Source organism: Symsagittifera roscoffensis, chromosome 7, assembly GCF_963678635.1.
Source record: "Symsagittifera roscoffensis chromosome 7, txSymRosc1.1, whole genome shotgun sequence".
NCBI lineage: Eukaryota > Metazoa > Xenacoelomorpha > Acoela > Convolutidae > Symsagittifera > Symsagittifera roscoffensis.
Genome location: NC_087068.1, coordinates 43,337,901 through 43,356,258, shown reverse-complemented (window position 1 = coordinate 43,356,258; position 18,358 = coordinate 43,337,901). Strand labels below are relative to the sequence as shown.

At 34.1% G+C, this 18,358-nt stretch overlaps 1 protein-coding gene across 3 annotated transcripts in view; it reads left to right on the top strand.

Moving 5' to 3' along the window:
• The window catches only part of LOC134851006 (uncharacterized), a 100,185-nt gene that overhangs the window by 47,199 nt on the left and 34,628 nt on the right, over positions 1-18,358 (top strand). For all 3 annotated transcript variants that reach the window (XM_063866881.1, XM_063866880.1, XM_063866879.1), the window contains 8 exons: positions 25-340; positions 475-707; positions 2,185-2,615; positions 5,007-5,058; positions 6,005-6,095; positions 8,172-8,776; positions 10,638-10,846; positions 14,311-14,457. In XM_063866881.1, the coding sequence (XP_063722951.1) occupies positions 25-340; positions 475-707; positions 2,185-2,615; positions 5,007-5,058; positions 6,005-6,095; positions 8,172-8,776; positions 10,638-10,846; positions 14,311-14,457 (2,084 nt within the window). The remainder of the gene's footprint in view (positions 1-24; positions 341-474; positions 708-2,184; positions 2,616-5,006; positions 5,059-6,004; positions 6,096-8,171; positions 8,777-10,637; positions 10,847-14,310; positions 14,458-18,358) is intronic.

The window sequence follows — 18,358 nt, the reverse complement described above, 5'->3', positions numbered from 1 at the left end:
TTAATAATAGTGTTTTTTTTTTAGTTGCGTGTGGTAAAATTAAGCTATGGGAATACATATGTCGTAACAACTGTAACAATTGTGACTCGTACGGCGGAACGTGTCTACCCTTTGAGAATAAGTCATCTGTGGAATGGAAATGCGTACGATATGAAGATATGCAACCAATCACAAAAGAGGATACACTTTGCATGAAATCTAATCTCACAGCTAAATGCGATGCACCTGAAATACCGATTTTGGAGCTGGTACTGTCGAATGTCGAAACAAAGTCGTTGAATGTTACATTGCGTAAATCGGAGCCAAAAGACATTGCATCGTCGTACTGGAAAGTTGATAGGTTAGATATTCTTTCATCTTGTTGAAGCAAATTAGTATCATTAGTAGATAATTGGGTAAAGGGGTATCCGACTTTAGTTACCCAAATATTAAAGTTTGTATTTACTATTTATGTTTTTTAAGGTTTTGTTTTAGTATGAGCTATTGCATCGAACTTGCAGATATTTCTCAGCAGAAGAATTTGAATCCAGAATATGCGAGGCTGTTGACGGAACCGAATTTAGAATGTAGCAACACTAGTGGATTTTTTGATCCGCTGCAGCCAGCAGTGTGTTACATTGTTTCTCTAGATGTGATCTTCGTTTCTACTATTAGCTTCAAGCAAGCCTACAGACAGGCGTACAGACTCATTTGTACAAAACCTACAGGTATGCTAAATGAAGATTCGTACTATCGAAAAATATATTAGTTTCCTGTAAAAATATTTTCAACTTTGAAACAAAATAACGAAATTAAAAGCTGCTTTGCCTTTGTAAAGACTTTCATCTTTTTCATTGGATGTCTTCTGTTAAGAAATCCAAAATTTCAGCAAATGTTTATCGCAATATCTTTCTTTCGGTTCGATTACTAACAAATCAAATTTCAGTTTTTGTTTGAGCTCGTTTTTTTTTGTGTTTGGGGTGGATTAATTACTCTCTGCAAGGAAAATTCTATATATATAGAGCGTTAATACGTGGTGTGAAGATAATATCTTGATTTTTACAAAATACTTTTATCAACAAAGCGAAGCGTCAGTTCTAAAGATTCTTGAGTTTCAATAAGCCTTCAGGGGATATAATTTTTTGTGAAGCTAAAAAAATTATCTTCTTGTTTTATCAAATGTACGTTTGCGACAAGCAAGAGCTATCAAACTGGAAGATATACTTTTTTCCAGGTAAACAATTTACCTAACAGAATTATTGAATCATTTCGAATGTTCATTTTATTGTTCCGACCATTTGAAAAATGTATGTGAACTTTTTATTCGGGAGTTTGTTTTTTTGTTACCGACGGTCAAGTGATGTCTTATAAAAACCATTTTAGTCGTAATTCGAACGACATAAAAAATTTTTAAAAAAATTTCAGTGTCGAGCAAAAACCGTTCGAAATTTTCTTGGGTCTAATTCGAGCGAATAAAGCGAGCGAGCGGGCTTATTTAAGCTTAATTTAGGCCGCTTAGAATAAAGTATTTCTGCCTAAATTAAGTTTTTTTTTCAAATAAATTCAAATTTTGTAGTTATAATACCATTTTGAGAATCAAAAACTTCGAACATTCAAAAGTTTCAGCAAAAAAAAAACATTGTTGTCCAATTTGCTTATTTTGCTATTACTGTTGAAATGCTTTACCTCTAGTTTTTCATTCAGATCTTTTAATCACACCACGCAGAAAAATGACCCCAAATTGAAAAAAGTTTTACATATATATATTAAGATTATTCGAACAGCGAAAGTGTAAGCGTCACAAAAAACGTGATCTACTTCATGTTTCGATAATGGAATTTAATTTTTAGATTTCTCAGCGAAATAGAAAATTTTACCTATTGATCTAGTGTTCTCAAATTAGATTAGTTTTTTCAAAAACTGTCAGCGATAAATTGTTCTAGAAGTTCAAAGAGCGTCCAGGCCAAGTTTTTATTCGAATTTCTAAAATTTAAATATTTTTTGTTTACTTGCGTTCATTGATTTTTTTCCAACTGTCTGTTGACTTTTTTTTTTTTTAATCAATGTGCCCAGAACATTCTGTGCTATCTGCAACGCGCAATTTTGTCTGTATAGAATTGGTGTCAATTAGTGCTGAAATACAAATCAGTATGACACTTTTTCCGGCTCTGATCCCAACTTAAATCGGCGATCTTTTTTTTTTAGCTCCAAGTGTTGTCCCATCGCCTAGTATTGAGGCTACTGCAATGACAATAACCCTAAACAAAGCGCAGAAAACTCTCGGACAGTCAATGTGCTACTACGTTCTACTTATTTCAATGACGGCCACTGAAACCCTTGCAGACCTGGAAATCAAGTATATCGACCAAACTTTGAACGAGTTCCTAATATCCGAATCAATGAAAGATGCTCTCAAACTGAGACCTTATCTTTTAATGGCTATAGATGGGGATAAATTTAATGGGGATAAAGTTACCTATAGTTTTAACACTGGAAAAGAGGAGCCGGAATTGAGTTCATGTGGTCCCTGTAAGGATGCAATGAACGCGCAATTGTCGCCTGGAAACTATCTGGCCTTAGTTGTGGCGGCGGTAAATCAGCCATCCGCGAAGAATAAAGCCTGTAGTTACAATGAGGTTAGAAATTAATGATGGAATTCTCAAATTTTAAAATGCATGACTAAGAAAATTTTTTTAAGCTTGAATATTTCAAAACGTTTATACTTCACTTGGTGCAGAAGAAACGAGAAGTGTTGCAGCTGTGCGAACACTAAAATTGCGAACTTGTTTTTGAGTTATCGCGGAACACAAAGAATTGATTTAAACGATTGAATACAAAGTTCGTTCCCTTGAACGCCAGGAAACAGAAAAAATAATAATGACATGTATTTTGAAAAACTTGAATTTTCAAACTTCAAAGATTTAACTCTTTGAGAATCAAAAATTAAAAAATGTTATCAACTAACAGTTGGAAAAGAGTGATGAATGCAACGCAAAGAAACTGAAAAAAAACTGACTCAATTTTATTCTGGAGCCTTCAACTTTTGAATTTCTGAGAAAAAAATAGATGACCATAGGGCTCTTTGATATTTAGAACATTTTATGATAGACTTTTTTGTTAAAATTAACCCAATTTGAGAAAACTGGATCAATACGTAAAACTTTTATTTCGCTGAGAAATCAGATAATTAATTTCCATTTTCGAAATCAGAAGTCGATCACGTTTTTCGACACCTTTACTCTTTTGCAGTTCGATAGTGGAGTTTGCCTTCCTCTTAACAATGGAATTGCACTGAACTTAAAAAGAAATCACAAGTCAAACCATGATAAATCAAAATTGTTTGACTTGTGATTTTTTTTTAAGTTCAGTGCAATTCCATGTTAAAAGGAAGGCAAACTCCACTATCGAACTGCAAAAGAGTAAAGGTCTCGAAAAACGTGATCGACTTCTGATTTCGAAAATGGAAATTAATTATCAGATTTCTCAGCGAAATAAAAGTTTTACGTATTGATCCAGTTTTCTCAAATTGGGTTAATTGTAACAAAAAGTCTATCATAAAATGTTCTAAATATCAAAGAGCCCTATGGTCATCTATTTTTTTCTCAGAAATTCAAAAGTTGAAGGCTCCAGAATAAAATTGAGTCAGTTTTTTTTCAGTTTCTTTGCGTTGCATTCATCACTCTTTTCCAACTGTTAGTTGATAACATTTTTTAATTTTTGATTCTCAAAGAGTTAAATCTTTGAAGTTTGAAAGTTCAAGTTTTTCAAAATACATGCCATTATTATTTTTTCTGTTTCCTTGCGTTCAAGGGAAATATCTTTATATTCAAGTGTTTGCATTTTTTGTCAATTTTTAATTACGTGAAAATAAGTTCGACAAGTAACTGTAAGACAGTAGCTTCGAGTGTTATATCATATTAGAACCCTTTAAGTCGTAATTCGATCAAGACAGATGCAAGCAAAATTTTAGGAGTTTTGTCGGTGTTCATTTTCTTGTCTTTTGGTTAATTTGTTAGGCTATGTATGTGTTGTATTGCAAGTAGTGCGAAGCTCATTATCGATTTTCATTTTCAAGAATAATGAAAGTATCTTATATAGGTCTCGGTGTTTTTTTGTTTTTTTTTTCTAGGAAAAAGTCCTTAAATGCTCTAATAACTGCTTTTTTTGGTTTTTTAAAGAAAAAGCCCTAAAATGCTCGAATAACTACAGATGTGCATTCATATATCTGAATGCATTTATGAATGCACTTAAGTATATATGCAATTTTTGAGTTCAATTGATATTTCCTTTGCCGACAGTGATGTAAATAGCACTCTCCAAATACGAACTTGGAAATTGCGCAAAAAACGTGAACATTTTCTAGTTTCGATAGTGAAGTTTAGTTTTTAGATTTCCAGCGGAATAAAAATTTTGCCTATTGATCCAGTTTTCTCTTGTTGGGTTATGTTATCAGAAAAGTGCCAATCATAAATTGTTCAGGAAATTCAAAGAGCTTTATGGGCTTCTAATTTTTTGTTCCAAAATTGAGATTTTTTTAAAACAAAGTCAGTGGTTTTGTTTTCTGTTTATTTGCGTTCATTACTCTTTCCCGACTGTCATTTGGCTATTTTTCTGATCTATTGGTTGAATTGTTATGCTATATGTGTGTTGTATCGCAAGTAGTGCGAAGCTCTGCATCGCTTGTTTGAAAAAAGAAAATTGTTTTCATTATCGATAATTATTTTACAAAGAAATCTGATGACAACTAAAGCCCTTTATATTTCCAAGCTTATTTTCTTTCTTCTCACGCAAAAAAAACGTAAAAGAAATTAAAACTAAATTAAGTTGTCGGAATGTTGTATGATACTTGCACAGCCACTGACTACACCTGATCGAGTTTGGCATGTCTCTCTTTTTGCCTGCGGAACGTTCAGTTGTTTTCGGCGTGTTAATTTGTTGAGATTTTCTTTTTATGAATGAAAACAGCGGAGGTTAAATAAAATGAATTAGTTATGCTATCATGTGTATATTAATGTGAGTTGTTTCAGACACTCGCCCGGAAAAGTGACTACCTTCCACTCAGCTACGTCCTCCCAAAAGGTAATCATTTAGCATACCATACCATTGAGGACTGGTTTATAAACCACCAGACTTATAAATTATAAATCAGCCGAAGTTACAGACCAATTAAATTATTATTTTGTAACAACTTTGGGATTTCTTCAACTATTTCAACACATATAGCAAAAGAGGGAACTCCTTACTAGGTACAAAATTCGCATAGGCCCAACCGCCAATTAGTTCTTTGTGAACTGAATTTCCAGGGGGGTGATTATTGTTTAATAGGTATCATAGGTGGGGTGATAGTTAGAGATCCGAGTTATGTAAGTTACAACAATCTTGCAAATTTCAGCGCAATTGTCGTAATTTATGGCCGGTTTGCATACTCGTCTCATGTTTGGTTCGTTTTTACTTACAGTAAACAAATAAGTTCGATTCCAGTTGAATCACAAGCCTCAACAAATTTGGCATCAAATTATTTAGTTTAAAAAATTTCAAATTGCTAGCTTATGATCAGCCACAGGCATTCGCTTCCACGACGCTGATCCCAATGTCTGGGTATTACAAACTATTTTTTTTTCGAAAAAAATAAAGCAGATGGCGAATGGAAGGTTACACTCCTATGATTCTTCAACGTAAAAGTCAATTTTTTGTACTGTTTCAAAGGCAAGTCACTTAAGACCACCATTGGTAGCAGTAGTATGTTTTTTTTGTCATTATATTACTCAAATAAGTTGGAAAAACAAACACGAGAGATTTAGATTCGCCAAAACTCGGTTTGGTTTTGAAACTCGCTAGTCGTTGGCCACTGTAACCGGTCTGTTCAAATTCCTTGAACTTGTTCACTTTTGTTCACTTGGTCTATGTTATCCTCACTAAGTATACTAATTTAAGTAAATACCAATTTGTGGTATGGGGGATTAATTTGACTGAGACTCTGACTGTGATTTGACTTCATTTATTCAGTTGTTCTTTGTTCTTTTAGAGTCAGGCGGCAGTATGTGGATTCCCATCACGATTCTCACCACAATCCTCATCCTCTCCCTAATCATCCTCTCTCTTCTCTTCATTACCAGGTCAGCACAACGGTTAAGTGCAAAAAAAGAGAAAGGTCAGGTCGTTAGCCAATCAGAATCGAGAAAAGAAAAGAAACGTACGCAAGACTAATGGTAGGGCACTGGCACAATCGTAACAAGGCATTGGTAAGTAGAATACGCTTGCTCCGCTGTGCTTACATCCGGCACGAGTTGAATATTGCGCGTGAATCATTGTTACCCGCTTAATCTACTGCTACGAATTGTCGTTTGTTACGAATTGTCGCATCACAAAGACTAATAAATAATTATTTATTTTGTACGTTTGTTTTCTCATCTCGATTCTGATTTGCTGACGAAGTGTCAACATTTTTTAGCACACTCCGTCAACAACACATACCACACAAACTAATCATACAATTTTTCAAATACTCATCAAACTCAACGCTGCCTGTTACCAGGCTAAATCCGAATTGAAGAGGATGGGCTATCTTTCAAGAATCTTGTAAAAGTGATATGTTTTGTAAGATATGCCGTCTTTGTCAACCAGTAGACCTTAATATATTCAGAGACGATTAAAAACGGGTCATATGATTTTCTCACTGGCTAGCAAATTTTGTACCAAGAATTCTTTTTGCATGTAAAGAGTTGAAAAAATTATTCTTTTTGCCAAAATGTGCTCGTTTTTCTTTAAAAATTTTAGCCTGTACGATTTCAAGTTTTTTCGAGCGAATTTTCAGATCTTGTCATCTATTATCAAATGGTACTCGTTGAATGTTTCCCCTTTTACATTAGGGTCAGTTGGATAGATCCGAAGTTTTTAGTGTCAGTACTCGCAGAGTTTTTTGGATCTCAGGCTGAAAATAAGCTGAAGGGGTGTTTTATTTATCGAAACCTTAGTGGGGGCAAAGCTAACAAGCTCCGAAGGTTTCTTACACCAAGCGAACAAATAGAATCATAAGAGTTTTAGGCGTGTTCAATTGAATCAGTTTAAATCACGAAGCCTTTGAACATGATACCTATTTGCATATAAATTGGCTTTAAAGGTAGAGAGAGAACTTCAAATATGTTTCAAACGGTTCCTTCAATTGACAGCTGGTGACAAAGAACAAAACCTATGAAGGCGAGTGCGCCATGTTTAGTAGACACGTTTGATTGATCATTACTCGAGCTCAGAGTTGAGTACACACGATATTACCACAGTTTACTGCTTGACTCTATACTTGTAATGGCCCTCAACAATGCTGGTCGAATCCTGTGTAAATAGACAACATGTATTATGGATTATAATAAATTTGGACTAGGTACTGTTGATATTCTGAGAAGGAATTTTATATTCCAGGTTGCTGCCGGAGAATTATTTGCATGCTCGAAATGAGCAAAAATTTACAACTTGCCTAGTTGTGTTGTCTAAGCGATGCAATCACGTACGGTTTCGGGACCGTGTTTTTCTAAATTAAGTCTTTAATTTCAAGTGGGAAAATTTATGACATTTTACTACCTGTGTAGAGAAAAGTAAGGTTTTATTATTCGCATGTAACAAAACAACCTGCATTTAATTAAAGTACCATTGAGTGCTGCACTTGGGTTTTATGAACTATGGAAATTGATCCAGCGGTACGTTCAGGACTGCATTTACCGTGTCCGAAAAGTACACATTCAACAGCATTGTATTGGTCTATCCTACGAGTTTGTAATCTCTGCCTTGTTTCAAAAACCTCAGAGATGTCTAAAACTGTAGTAAGCATAGCTCAGAGGACGTCGTAATTCAACTATAATTGTGGAGTGTTGTCTAAGTCATAAGTTAAACCAAGACGGAACTTATGTTATTGCGAATATATTCAGAGCAAAATTTCGCCAATTCTTAGATCTAACATTATCACATGTTTTTGAGACCATTTATCCACAAAAGAGAGTGGGCTACAAATGAGCTGCGCTGTTGTGCTCTTAGCAAACGGCTGCTGACCTCATGAATGAGGTCAACTTCAACTCTGTTGTTAGTTTTAATGCGCAGGTAAAAGCAGTCAAGCACGTTCGTCAAGCTGGTCAAAGTAGCGTAACAAGTATGCATCTTAGTCATCCTCGAAGTCTTAGAGAAGTAGTTTTGCTTATTTTTAGAAATCGAAGGTGTGAAGGAATGCAAATATTTTCAAAACTCAGATTCGGAGAAGATGTGAACGATTCAGCATTTATAGAGAACAACCCTTACAACAATCAACTAATGGGCCAGAACAACGGAAGTGTTAGCTCACGCAACAACCTCAATGTAGCAATGGTCCCTATAAATTCAAATGGGTTTCATGGATTGTCAAACTCAAACATCCCTCAAGTAGCTCAAATGAATAATTACGCGCAAGTTGACCCCCAGAAAAGAATGCAAGCTGACAATGATTTCAAAGTGGCGCTTATTGAAGAGTATGGTCCAGAGTATTTAGAAGACAGAAGAAAATGTGTGATTCAAATGTCGAATGAAAACGCAAAGGAGTTTGTAGAAAGAAAGTGCACAACACCTCACTTTTACTACACGTTCTACAAGAGTAGAGGCCTTCCTTGTCCTGGACAACCTCTAGAACCGGAACCGAAGTACCATGAAATGACGCAGTGGGATTTCGAGTTTGAAAGAATAGCGCATGACGGGTACATGGAAGGGGAAAGTGCGCCTCCTCAGGTGCTAAATGATCCCTCGGTAGTCAAAATCAACAAGTTCTCCGATGTCTGCCCATGTTAGTACATGTTTTGGATTTTTAACCACCTCTCTCATTTGATTTAAAATTTTGCATGGTGAACAAATCAATTATTTTAAACACGATTCGAAACAATAATTTTTGAGAATTTTCTTTCCCGGTGAGTGGAAAGAGCCATTTTGGTTGAATAGAACTTTCAAAAGTGGCACTGTGGTTATGATGCATGTTTGGGCTCGAAATCACACCTGACCTTTGATTTGAAAGTTGAGGTCTTTAAGTTAGTCATAACCAAAATCAGGTGAATTAATACATCATCTTATACTTGAAAAATCCCTTTTATATTACGAGTGAGAATTTATGGAATAAAAGACGTAAATGACTCTTAGTGGATTTATAATTTTTGGTAATATTAGTAGATGAACGAAATGTATCAAATGAATACATTTAAAGTTAAGAGACAATTGAGGCTCTCGAAGTGTTACCGTCTTTACACTGAGAGTTTTTGAGACGTTTGCTTTTTTGAAGTTTCACAACATGTTGCTTTGCTCTTGGCATTCAAGATTAGTGAATTTAAAAGTTAATACCTCATACATGGTGAATCAATTTTATAAAAGAAAATATATGCAGGCCTTTTCGGTTAGACGTCCGTAAAGTCGAAGTTAGCTGGACTAGAAAAGTTCATTTTTGATATAGAAAATCGAGTGCAACTCGTCTATTTATTCATTTACAAGCGCACACCTTTCAGTCAATCAGATAGCTTGGCTGTTTTTCCATCCACCTGGGAGAAAAAAACTGATAGCTCGCACTCTCATTCGGGGGGGGGGGGGTAAACTTTTTACGCTTGCAATTAGCAAGCGTTATCAAATCGGAATGAAGACTCTTTTCTAGTTCACATTAGTTTAACAAAATCAGTTAAATCACTATGCTGCTGACGTGCTCAATTTCATGAAAATTTTAATTTAATAACTAGGTGGAAAGTAGTACTACAGGGTAATTTAGGGGGGAGAAAATTTAACCACTTTTTGCAGAGAAATTTAGTTTTCTCAAAAACTCTTTTACCGATTTCTTAAAAAAGGGGCATCCATAGAAGTACCTCCTACATTGATGTGTGTCTGCCTACTCTTCTGGTATCTTTTTGCTTTACCCATTTGTCTACAGCCTTCGAAAAAGTCTGTGGGGGAGTATTTGACCGATATGTTGGATTTTTTTTCGTTTTCTCCAAAACTAACCTACTAAATCAATGAAATGGTTTCAATGAATAGAATGGATGTGAAAAACTCACCTCCATAAGCGGCTCCGCCCAAACTGCTTTACACAAAGTTTGATATTTTTAACCGTTATTGAATTTTTTAAAAACTTTTCTCGGAAACTAGCCTTCTAAACCTGAGGTTGTGGGTTCAATTCAGATAACGGGTAGTAGGAAGCTCCCCTGCATTAGCGGTTACCCACAGTTTTTTTTACACAAGAAGTTATGGTTTCGGAAAAGTCAAAATTTAAATTTTTGATCGTTTTTTGATACTTTTTCATTTTTCTCGCGAACTTCCCTGCCAAACCTTGGTTTTTGGGTTCAATCGAAATTATGTAAGGTTGTATAAGGTTTTGGGCAAAGTCCAACTTTTGAAAATATGTTTCGTCCCGCATCAGTAACAAATTCAAAAGATAACAAACACGTACCTCCAGCTTAAGCTGGGCCCTAGGTGAACTTCATCGAGACATAAGAAAATTTTGGTTCACCTAGTTTTTTTTCAATTTTTTTCTTTTTCGACTTACGCTTTTTAAAATTATTTTGTGGTATTGCAAGTGGTGTCAAGATCTGCTTCGCCTCGTAAAAGAAAATAGTCTAATGAATTAGTTTTTACAAAATTATTTTGTTATATGACATGAATTTGTGATTTTTCAGACGAGTTCAATCGAGTCAAATTGACACACGGCATCAAAAATAACCCAAACAAAGACAAAACCAACGGCAGCCTGATCCAGTTTCCAGGACTGCACACGAAATTCATAGCCATCCAGGGCCCCGATCAGTCTTACTACATCAACCAGTTCTGGCAGATAGTTTATGAGTACAACTGTGATGTCCTAATCATGCTCGCATCATTCAATGTGGTAAGTGTCTAAAATGAGCCTCATTTAGTTGGTCCCTAACATCAATGAGTTAAAATCAAGGATATTTTATCAACGGCAGAATCATTTCAATCAGAGATTGGTTTAGTGGGGCAAGGGTGAGGCTGACGCCTCCTTCAAAGGTTTGACCCAATTACCAACCAAAGTGTCACCCCTTTGGTATCAATTAATGGCATTCATTTTGAGCGGACCAACCTTTATTTTCTATAGGCGCCTTTGGCGCCAATGTATAATTATTTTTAAGGGATAAGCACGACAAAACATTTTTTATATAAGTCGCGTCGATAAAGTTTTTTTCTGGAAAAGTTTTAAAAATTGTTCAGGCTCAAATTTATTTTTCGCTGTTTGATTTTTTTTTAAAGTTCAGGTTTTTTTCCTTCGTTAAACAAAGGCAAACTCCCCTATGAAACAAAAAGTGTAAAGGTCACGAAAAACGTTATCGAAAAACTTCTAGCTTCGAAAGTGGAATTTAATTTTCAGATTTCCCAAATCATCTATTAATCCAGTTTTCGCAAATTGGGATACCTTTATCAAAAAAGTGTCAATTATAAATTGTCATTGAAATTCAAAGAGATTTAAGACCGTCTTTTTTACTTTGAAATTCGAAAGTTAAAGTTTTTTTTCTGGAAAAGTTTTAAAAATTATTCAGGCTCAAATTTATTTTTCGCTGTTTGATTTTTTTTAAAGTTCAGGTTTTTTTCCTTCGTTAAACAAAGGCAAACTCCCCTATGAAACAAAAAGTGTAAAGGTCACGAACAACGTTATCGAAAAACTTCTAGTTTCGAAAGTGGAATTTAATTTTCAGATTTCCCAAATCATCTATTAATCCAGTTTTCGCAAATTGGGATACCTTTATCAAAAAAGTGTCAATTATAAATTGTCATTGAAATTCAAAGAGATTTAAGACCGTCTTTTTTACTTTGAAATTCGAAAGTTAAAGTTTTTTCAAAAAAAGAAAGTCAGTGTTTTTTCTTTTTCTTTGCGTTCATGGCTCGTTTCCAACTGTCTTTTGTCCATATTTTTCTTTGAAATTGAAAATTGAGATTTTTGCAAAAAAAACAAGTCAGAATTTTTTTCTACTTACTTGCATTCATGGAATTTTTTCCTACTGTCTGTTGGTTATGTCTTTTATATAAGAACCAAACAGATATGATCTTAATCGAAGCTTGATTGGTGTGATATTCAAACCAATTTTTGTCGATGCTAAAAAATTTCTTGCAATTTATTCATCTAAACCAAAATCAGACTGAAATGACTTAAATATAATATCTAATTCGATCTGCTACGAGGTTTTTAGAAATGTCCATGAAAAAAATTGACTGAAAAGCACATGTTTGTAATAAATTAGTTCCTAGTGTCTTGTTGTCCGGTAACTTGATTTTTATCGAGGATCTCATCTTTTGAATCATTTTGAGCCAAAATGCTTCAAGTTTATGGTTATTTATTTAGATATGATACCAAGAAACGTTATAACAGTCTTTGAATCGATATTTAAAAGGTAAATGAAGGAGATCGTTTTTCGGAAAAGTTTTGAAAGTTTACACTCCAATTTGATTTTTCGCGGTCTGAATAATGATTTTTAGTTCAATTGATATTCATTTGCTCAATTGAAGGCACGTAATGCTTTCCAATAGCAACGGTGTAAGTAGAACAAAAAAGAACATTAATGACTTTTAGTTTAAAAATGAACGTTCATTTTAAGAAATCCAAATGGAATTTTAAAAAAGTACCTTTTGAACCAGGGTTCTCTAATATGGCTTTTATCGAAGAAAAATTGACAACCAAAAAAGTTTCTCGAAACTCAAAGAGCTGTAATGCGATAATTTTTTTATTTCGAAATCTGAAAAAAAGGTCGAAAACTCTCAATTTTTGCGGTTTTTGAGGCGGTTGGCAGAGCTGTCATTCAGCTATGTTTAAGACTTTTCAACCCAACAAATCCAATGTTCAAACACGTCTTTTGTAGCATTTATAACTTAAAAAAGCTGGTTTGTTTCGTATATCGTTTGTACTATGTTCAATTATTGATAAGTATAGTGAGGTGGATAATTCCAGTTCAAATTAATTGAAACAATATTAAGAGTGATGAACAAAGGTGCAAAGGTCACGAAAAATGTGATAGGCTTCATATTTTGAAAGGGGATTTAATTTTTCAGAATTCCCAGCGGATTAAAAACTTGACCTGTTGATCCAGTTTTCTCAACTTAATTTTAATGTATCAAAAAAGTTTCAATCATAAATTGTGCTTATAATTCAGAGTCATGCATAAAGGTCCGGCATTTTTACTTCGAAATTCGAAAGTGAAGTTGTTTAAAAATTAATCTATATTTTTTTGTTTCCTTCCGATCATTGTCTCTTTTCTAACCGTCTGTAGGCTATATTTTAATATGATTATTTATTAAGTGTAACGATAGAATTATTTTGGTCCTGATCATTTTATTCTTCGTCATGATTTTTCTCTCTAGTTCAGTTCATTTCCTTCATTAAAAGGAAGGCAACTGTCTTTATCGATCAGAAAAAGTGTAAAAATTACAAAAACGTGATCGACTTCTATTTTCGAAAGTGGAAATTAATAATCAGTTTTCCCAGTTAATCACTAGTTTTCCAAAATTTGACTTAATGATCTAGTTTTCTCAAATTAGGTTAATTTTATCAAAAAAAAGTCGAGATTTGATATGATTAATCAAGATTTTCGTGTTTTTTTGTTACAGGAAAAGTCTTTACACTAGCGTCAGCTTAGTGTATTAATACGAACCTCCTTTTTTTTCTAACCTAAATAAGTGTTCATTCAAAGTGTTCACTTATTTGGAAATTTCACTGTTTCATTGGAAATTGCATAGCATCTGTTCTCGGCTTTATTTTTGGCTTGAGTTTAATCTTCTATATTCTATTTACTAATAAGCTTCCGTGGCTGAGTGATTAGTGTGTGTGTGACTCTTAAGCTCAATGTCGCAGGTTCGAATCTCAGACATAGCCGAATATTTGCTAATTCGAGGCTTATTTATAATTCTTATTCTATTTTATAAAGCTGCTTTTTGTCTTTTCTCGCTAGTGTTTGCGAAGCTAAAATTTGTGTTTCAGGCTAAAATTTGATGTTTCGCGGTTTGACTTTCGGTTTCTTTTTAAGTTCAGTTCGGTTCCTTCGTCAAAACAAAGGCACTCCATTATCGAACAGAAAAAATGTAAAGGCCGCGAAAAACGTGATGGACTTCTAGTTTCAAAGTGGATTTACTTTTCAGCTTTCCCAGCAAAACGAAAATTTGACTTTATGATCCAGTTTTCTCAAATTGGGTTAATTTTGTCTAAAAAGTGCCAATCATAATATTTTAGTCATCCAGTTTTCTCTAAATGGGATAATATTAAGCTTTAAAGTGATTTAATTAGTTCGTCGAACTGTTGGCTATGTATGTGATGTTGCGTGTACATTATATTGTTCATTTTTTTTTCAGTCGAGTGGCAAGGATGGTGTGCAGTACTGGCCCGACTTCGATGACCACGAGGGGGCCACACAGGTGTATGGCAACTACACAGTGACCATGACAGATAAGAGATCCATCTACTCCTACATGGACCACAGGGTGTTCCAAGTTACATTCGTAAGCACTTACCAGTCCTCATTCTCATTCTTTCTTCTTTCCTTCCTCTATTAAACTATAATAAATGTGATGGACATCGTTTTTGCATAGGTTCCCAAACTATCTATTTAAGTACGATTCCTTGCTTTTCTGCTGTATCCTTGCCGATTTTTTTCTTGCTTTTCTGCTCTTTTTAAAGCGTATATTAACCAAACGAATATTCACTGATTTAGGTTCGTGTGATTCTACTGGAAAATGTTTTAAATATTGTTCACGCTAGGTTTCCATCTTAGTTTCAAAAGAGTATTTTTATGTTAGAATTTCCGGCAGAATAAAAGCATTACTTGTTAATCCAATATTCTCTATTCATTTACTTCATCTGAAATGTGTCAATCCTAGAATATTTCAGAATCCAGGCTTCTTTCATTTACATTGCACTGTATTTCATGGTCAGGTTGTCTTTCATCAATTTCCCTGTCTCAAAGAAATAAAGGTCTAGGGTGGCGAGCAAACAAGACTTATCGTGCCGTGTGTAGTTTAGATAGTTCTGATCGACCGGTCTGTGGCAAAGATTAGTAAATTATCTGAAAAAATGTTTCAAATTATTATGTATTTAAATGCGAGCTTTACTATCTCGCCATGTTCAAGCCTTTTTAACGTATGATTTTTGCATGTTTAACAAAAAAAATGTTCACGTTTAATCTATGTATAGTCAACGCTCAAGGGCTCAAGATTTTTTTTGATTTTCCAGTTTGAAGTAATTGTTTGTTTCATGAAGTTTCAAATTAACAACGCTATATTTGGATGCTGTCAGGGTTCACCGAGGGATTGGGACTTTGGCCTATAAATTTGAATACCCGAATCCTTTTAGTTTTCGAGATTAGACGATTTTTGTGATTTTTTGTGGTTTTAAAAAAATTACACAAAAGTCAAAGTTCTCAGCCCTGTGGTTGGGCGCTGTCAGGGTACTCTCAGAGGACGCAAATTTGTCTGCTCAAATTATTTTAGTTTCCGAGATATAACGTTTTTATTGTTTTTTCATAATTTTTCAAAAAAAACTGGATTTAAAAATTTTCATAAATTTGAAATTTCCAAATCTATATTGAAATGTTCTCAGGGTAACCTGGGAGGTTTGCCGGTCTTGATTCCAGTATTGAATGCTCGAATCATCTTATTTTCGATATTTTTTTATGATTTTGTAAAGTTTTTCAAGAAACTTAGATTTAAAAAACTTTCTGTAGTTTGAAATTCCCAACACTTGCTGTCAAGGTACTCTCAGAAGGTTTGTATCCGGCCCCCAAATTTTAGTGATCAACCTTTTTAATGTTCCTAGATGTTTTGTTCTCATGATTTTCCAAAAATTTATGATTTCTCAAAATTTTTCAAAGTTTGAAATGGCCGAACCTTTAGTGGGGTGATGTCAGGATACTGCAAGCAGTTGCAGATGTGGCGTCTATCTTGATGTTCTTGCTCACATTTGTAAGTCTCTGAAATTGGCGTTTTATGATATTTTGAAAGTTTTCATTAAATGAAGAAAAGAGAGTGGTGTTTCAATTAATTACGCGGGCTGGGCAAAACAATTGATGGCAGCAAATTATGTTTGTACAGGCTAATGAAGCTAATTAACTATGTTAAGCGAGAATCTTATTTTCGAACTTCGTGATTTGGTAAGTGACAACGGTTTCATAATTTTTAAAAATCGATGAACGCAGTTCAGGCTCTTGAATAGGTCGCGATGATTTTTTTGTTTTCATTTTTTTTTATAGAAAAGTCTTATAATGTGTTCAAATAAAATTTGATTTTTCGCGGTTTGAGTTTTGATTTGATTTTCAAGTTCACTTAATTTCTTTTGTTGAAAAGAAGGCAAACTTCCCTATCGAACGTGATCTAGTTTTAGAATCAAAAGCGGAATTTAATTTTCAGATTTCCCAGCGAAACAAAAGATTTACTTATTGATCCACAGTTTTCTCAATTTGGGTTCATTTTATCATAAAAGTGCCAATCATAAATTGTTCCAGAAATTTAAAGAGCTCTAATGGTGTCTATTTTTTGAATTTCGAAAGTTAAATTTTTTTTTCAAGAAGACTTTTAGCTGTTTATTGCGTTCCTTTTGCTACTGCCTTTTGGCTCTTTTTTGAACATTGAAAGTGCAGTTTTATGCTTCGGCCATTTTTGGATTCTGTTTCTGAGTTTAAAAAAAAAGAAAATCTGAAACCCAGTAGTTTTGGAGATGTTACCATTTTAGTTCAAAGAGAACTTAAAAGTTGGCTGTGTTTTATTTGCTCAATTTATGAATTAGAAAGCGTGCTTAGATATCCCGTATATTGTTAGTGTTGCATCAATCTCGTCGATTTTCATTTAATGTATAAATAAGCAATTTTCATGTTCATTAATCTCTTTAAAGCACCGGAGGTGTGTTACAAGGTAGTTGTTTGAGTTAAGCAGCAGCTAATAAACTTTGTTTGAATGAATCGATTCCAATGAAATGCATGACAACGAAAATAAACCTCGATATACCAAGGATTTCAGTATAAAAGGAACAATAAAGTTCCTTAAAAAGTTATTTAGATTTGTCTTTCCCGTCCACCTGCCAATTTTTACTCGTTGTCAAATCGGAGTTGTAACTCTTCTCAGTCTAGCAAATTGCAATACAGAATCAATGGATCATTTTGAGTCGACTTTGATTAATTTTGAGCATAACTGGAACGCCAACTAACGTCTTTACACAAGCATAGCATTTTTTCCAACCTAAGTCGCAAATATTGTTGCGATGCAATTGTTGCGACAAAATGTGTTCATCTTGAAAGTGTTCATTTTGATCAAAAACCAGCTATTAAGTACAGCCAATGCTGAGGATATTAACAAAGACTTATATTACAAATAGTACTTCAACTGCAAGGTATCATGGATCTGTAGCGTAGAGGTAGGGAAGGAGGCCAGCAACAAAATAAGAGGGTTCGAAACTTGGGCAGGGTCGGTTGTTTTAATGATTTTTTTTGTATACTTGTTAAATTGCGTCCGCTCTATAAATTGAGGCATGGTAAAACTTTTTTTTTTCAAATTGTCTGGTACTGCTTATGTGTCATAATTGGCTTGCCTCACTTAACAATTATGTAGACATCAAAAACCATAATTAGCGTGCGTCACTTAAGACTCAAAGTCTTACTCATTCCCAGTAGCGTTATCGGTCGAATTTTTGCTTGTGTATGCAAAGTGCAACTTCGCCTCTTTGTTTGAGCATGTTTGCACTTAACCCTTTCTAGTCGTTTTTTATGCTAAATCTAAATTTACCTACTCTGCTTTGATATAAATTCTTGTTTTTTTTAGAGTCGATGAACCTAATTTAGACTCTTATATAGGCCGTGATGTTTTTTATTTCAGTAAGTCTTTTTTTTCAGTAAGAGATTTGTTCATGCTCAAATTAACTTTTCGCAGTTTGACTTTTTTTTTATTTTTAAGTTCAGTTCATTTCTTTTGTTAAAAGGAAGGCAAACTCCACTATCGAATAGCGCAAGTGTGAAGATCACGAATTGACTTCTTTTTTCGATAAACTATCTATCTATTATTTAATTGGCGTTTCATGTGAGACATGTTTAAGAAGTCCTTATGTTGACATGTTTTAGAGAATGGCATTTTTTTAAATGATATTTTCATTTTTTTTCTTCAAAAAAATAAGATATAAAACAACTAACCGATCTTAAATTTCTCAACACTCTAGTGGGATGCTATCAGGGCACACTCGGGCTTTGCAAATCTACCGCTTAAGAATGACGGCTCAAATCCTTTTGGTTTTCGAGATATGGCGTTTTTTAAGATTTTTTTTCAAAAACTTGGATATAAAAAAACTAATTAATTTGAAATTCTCAATCCTATAGTGGGATGTAAATTCAGGGTTTTCAAGTCTGACGTCCAATTCTGACTG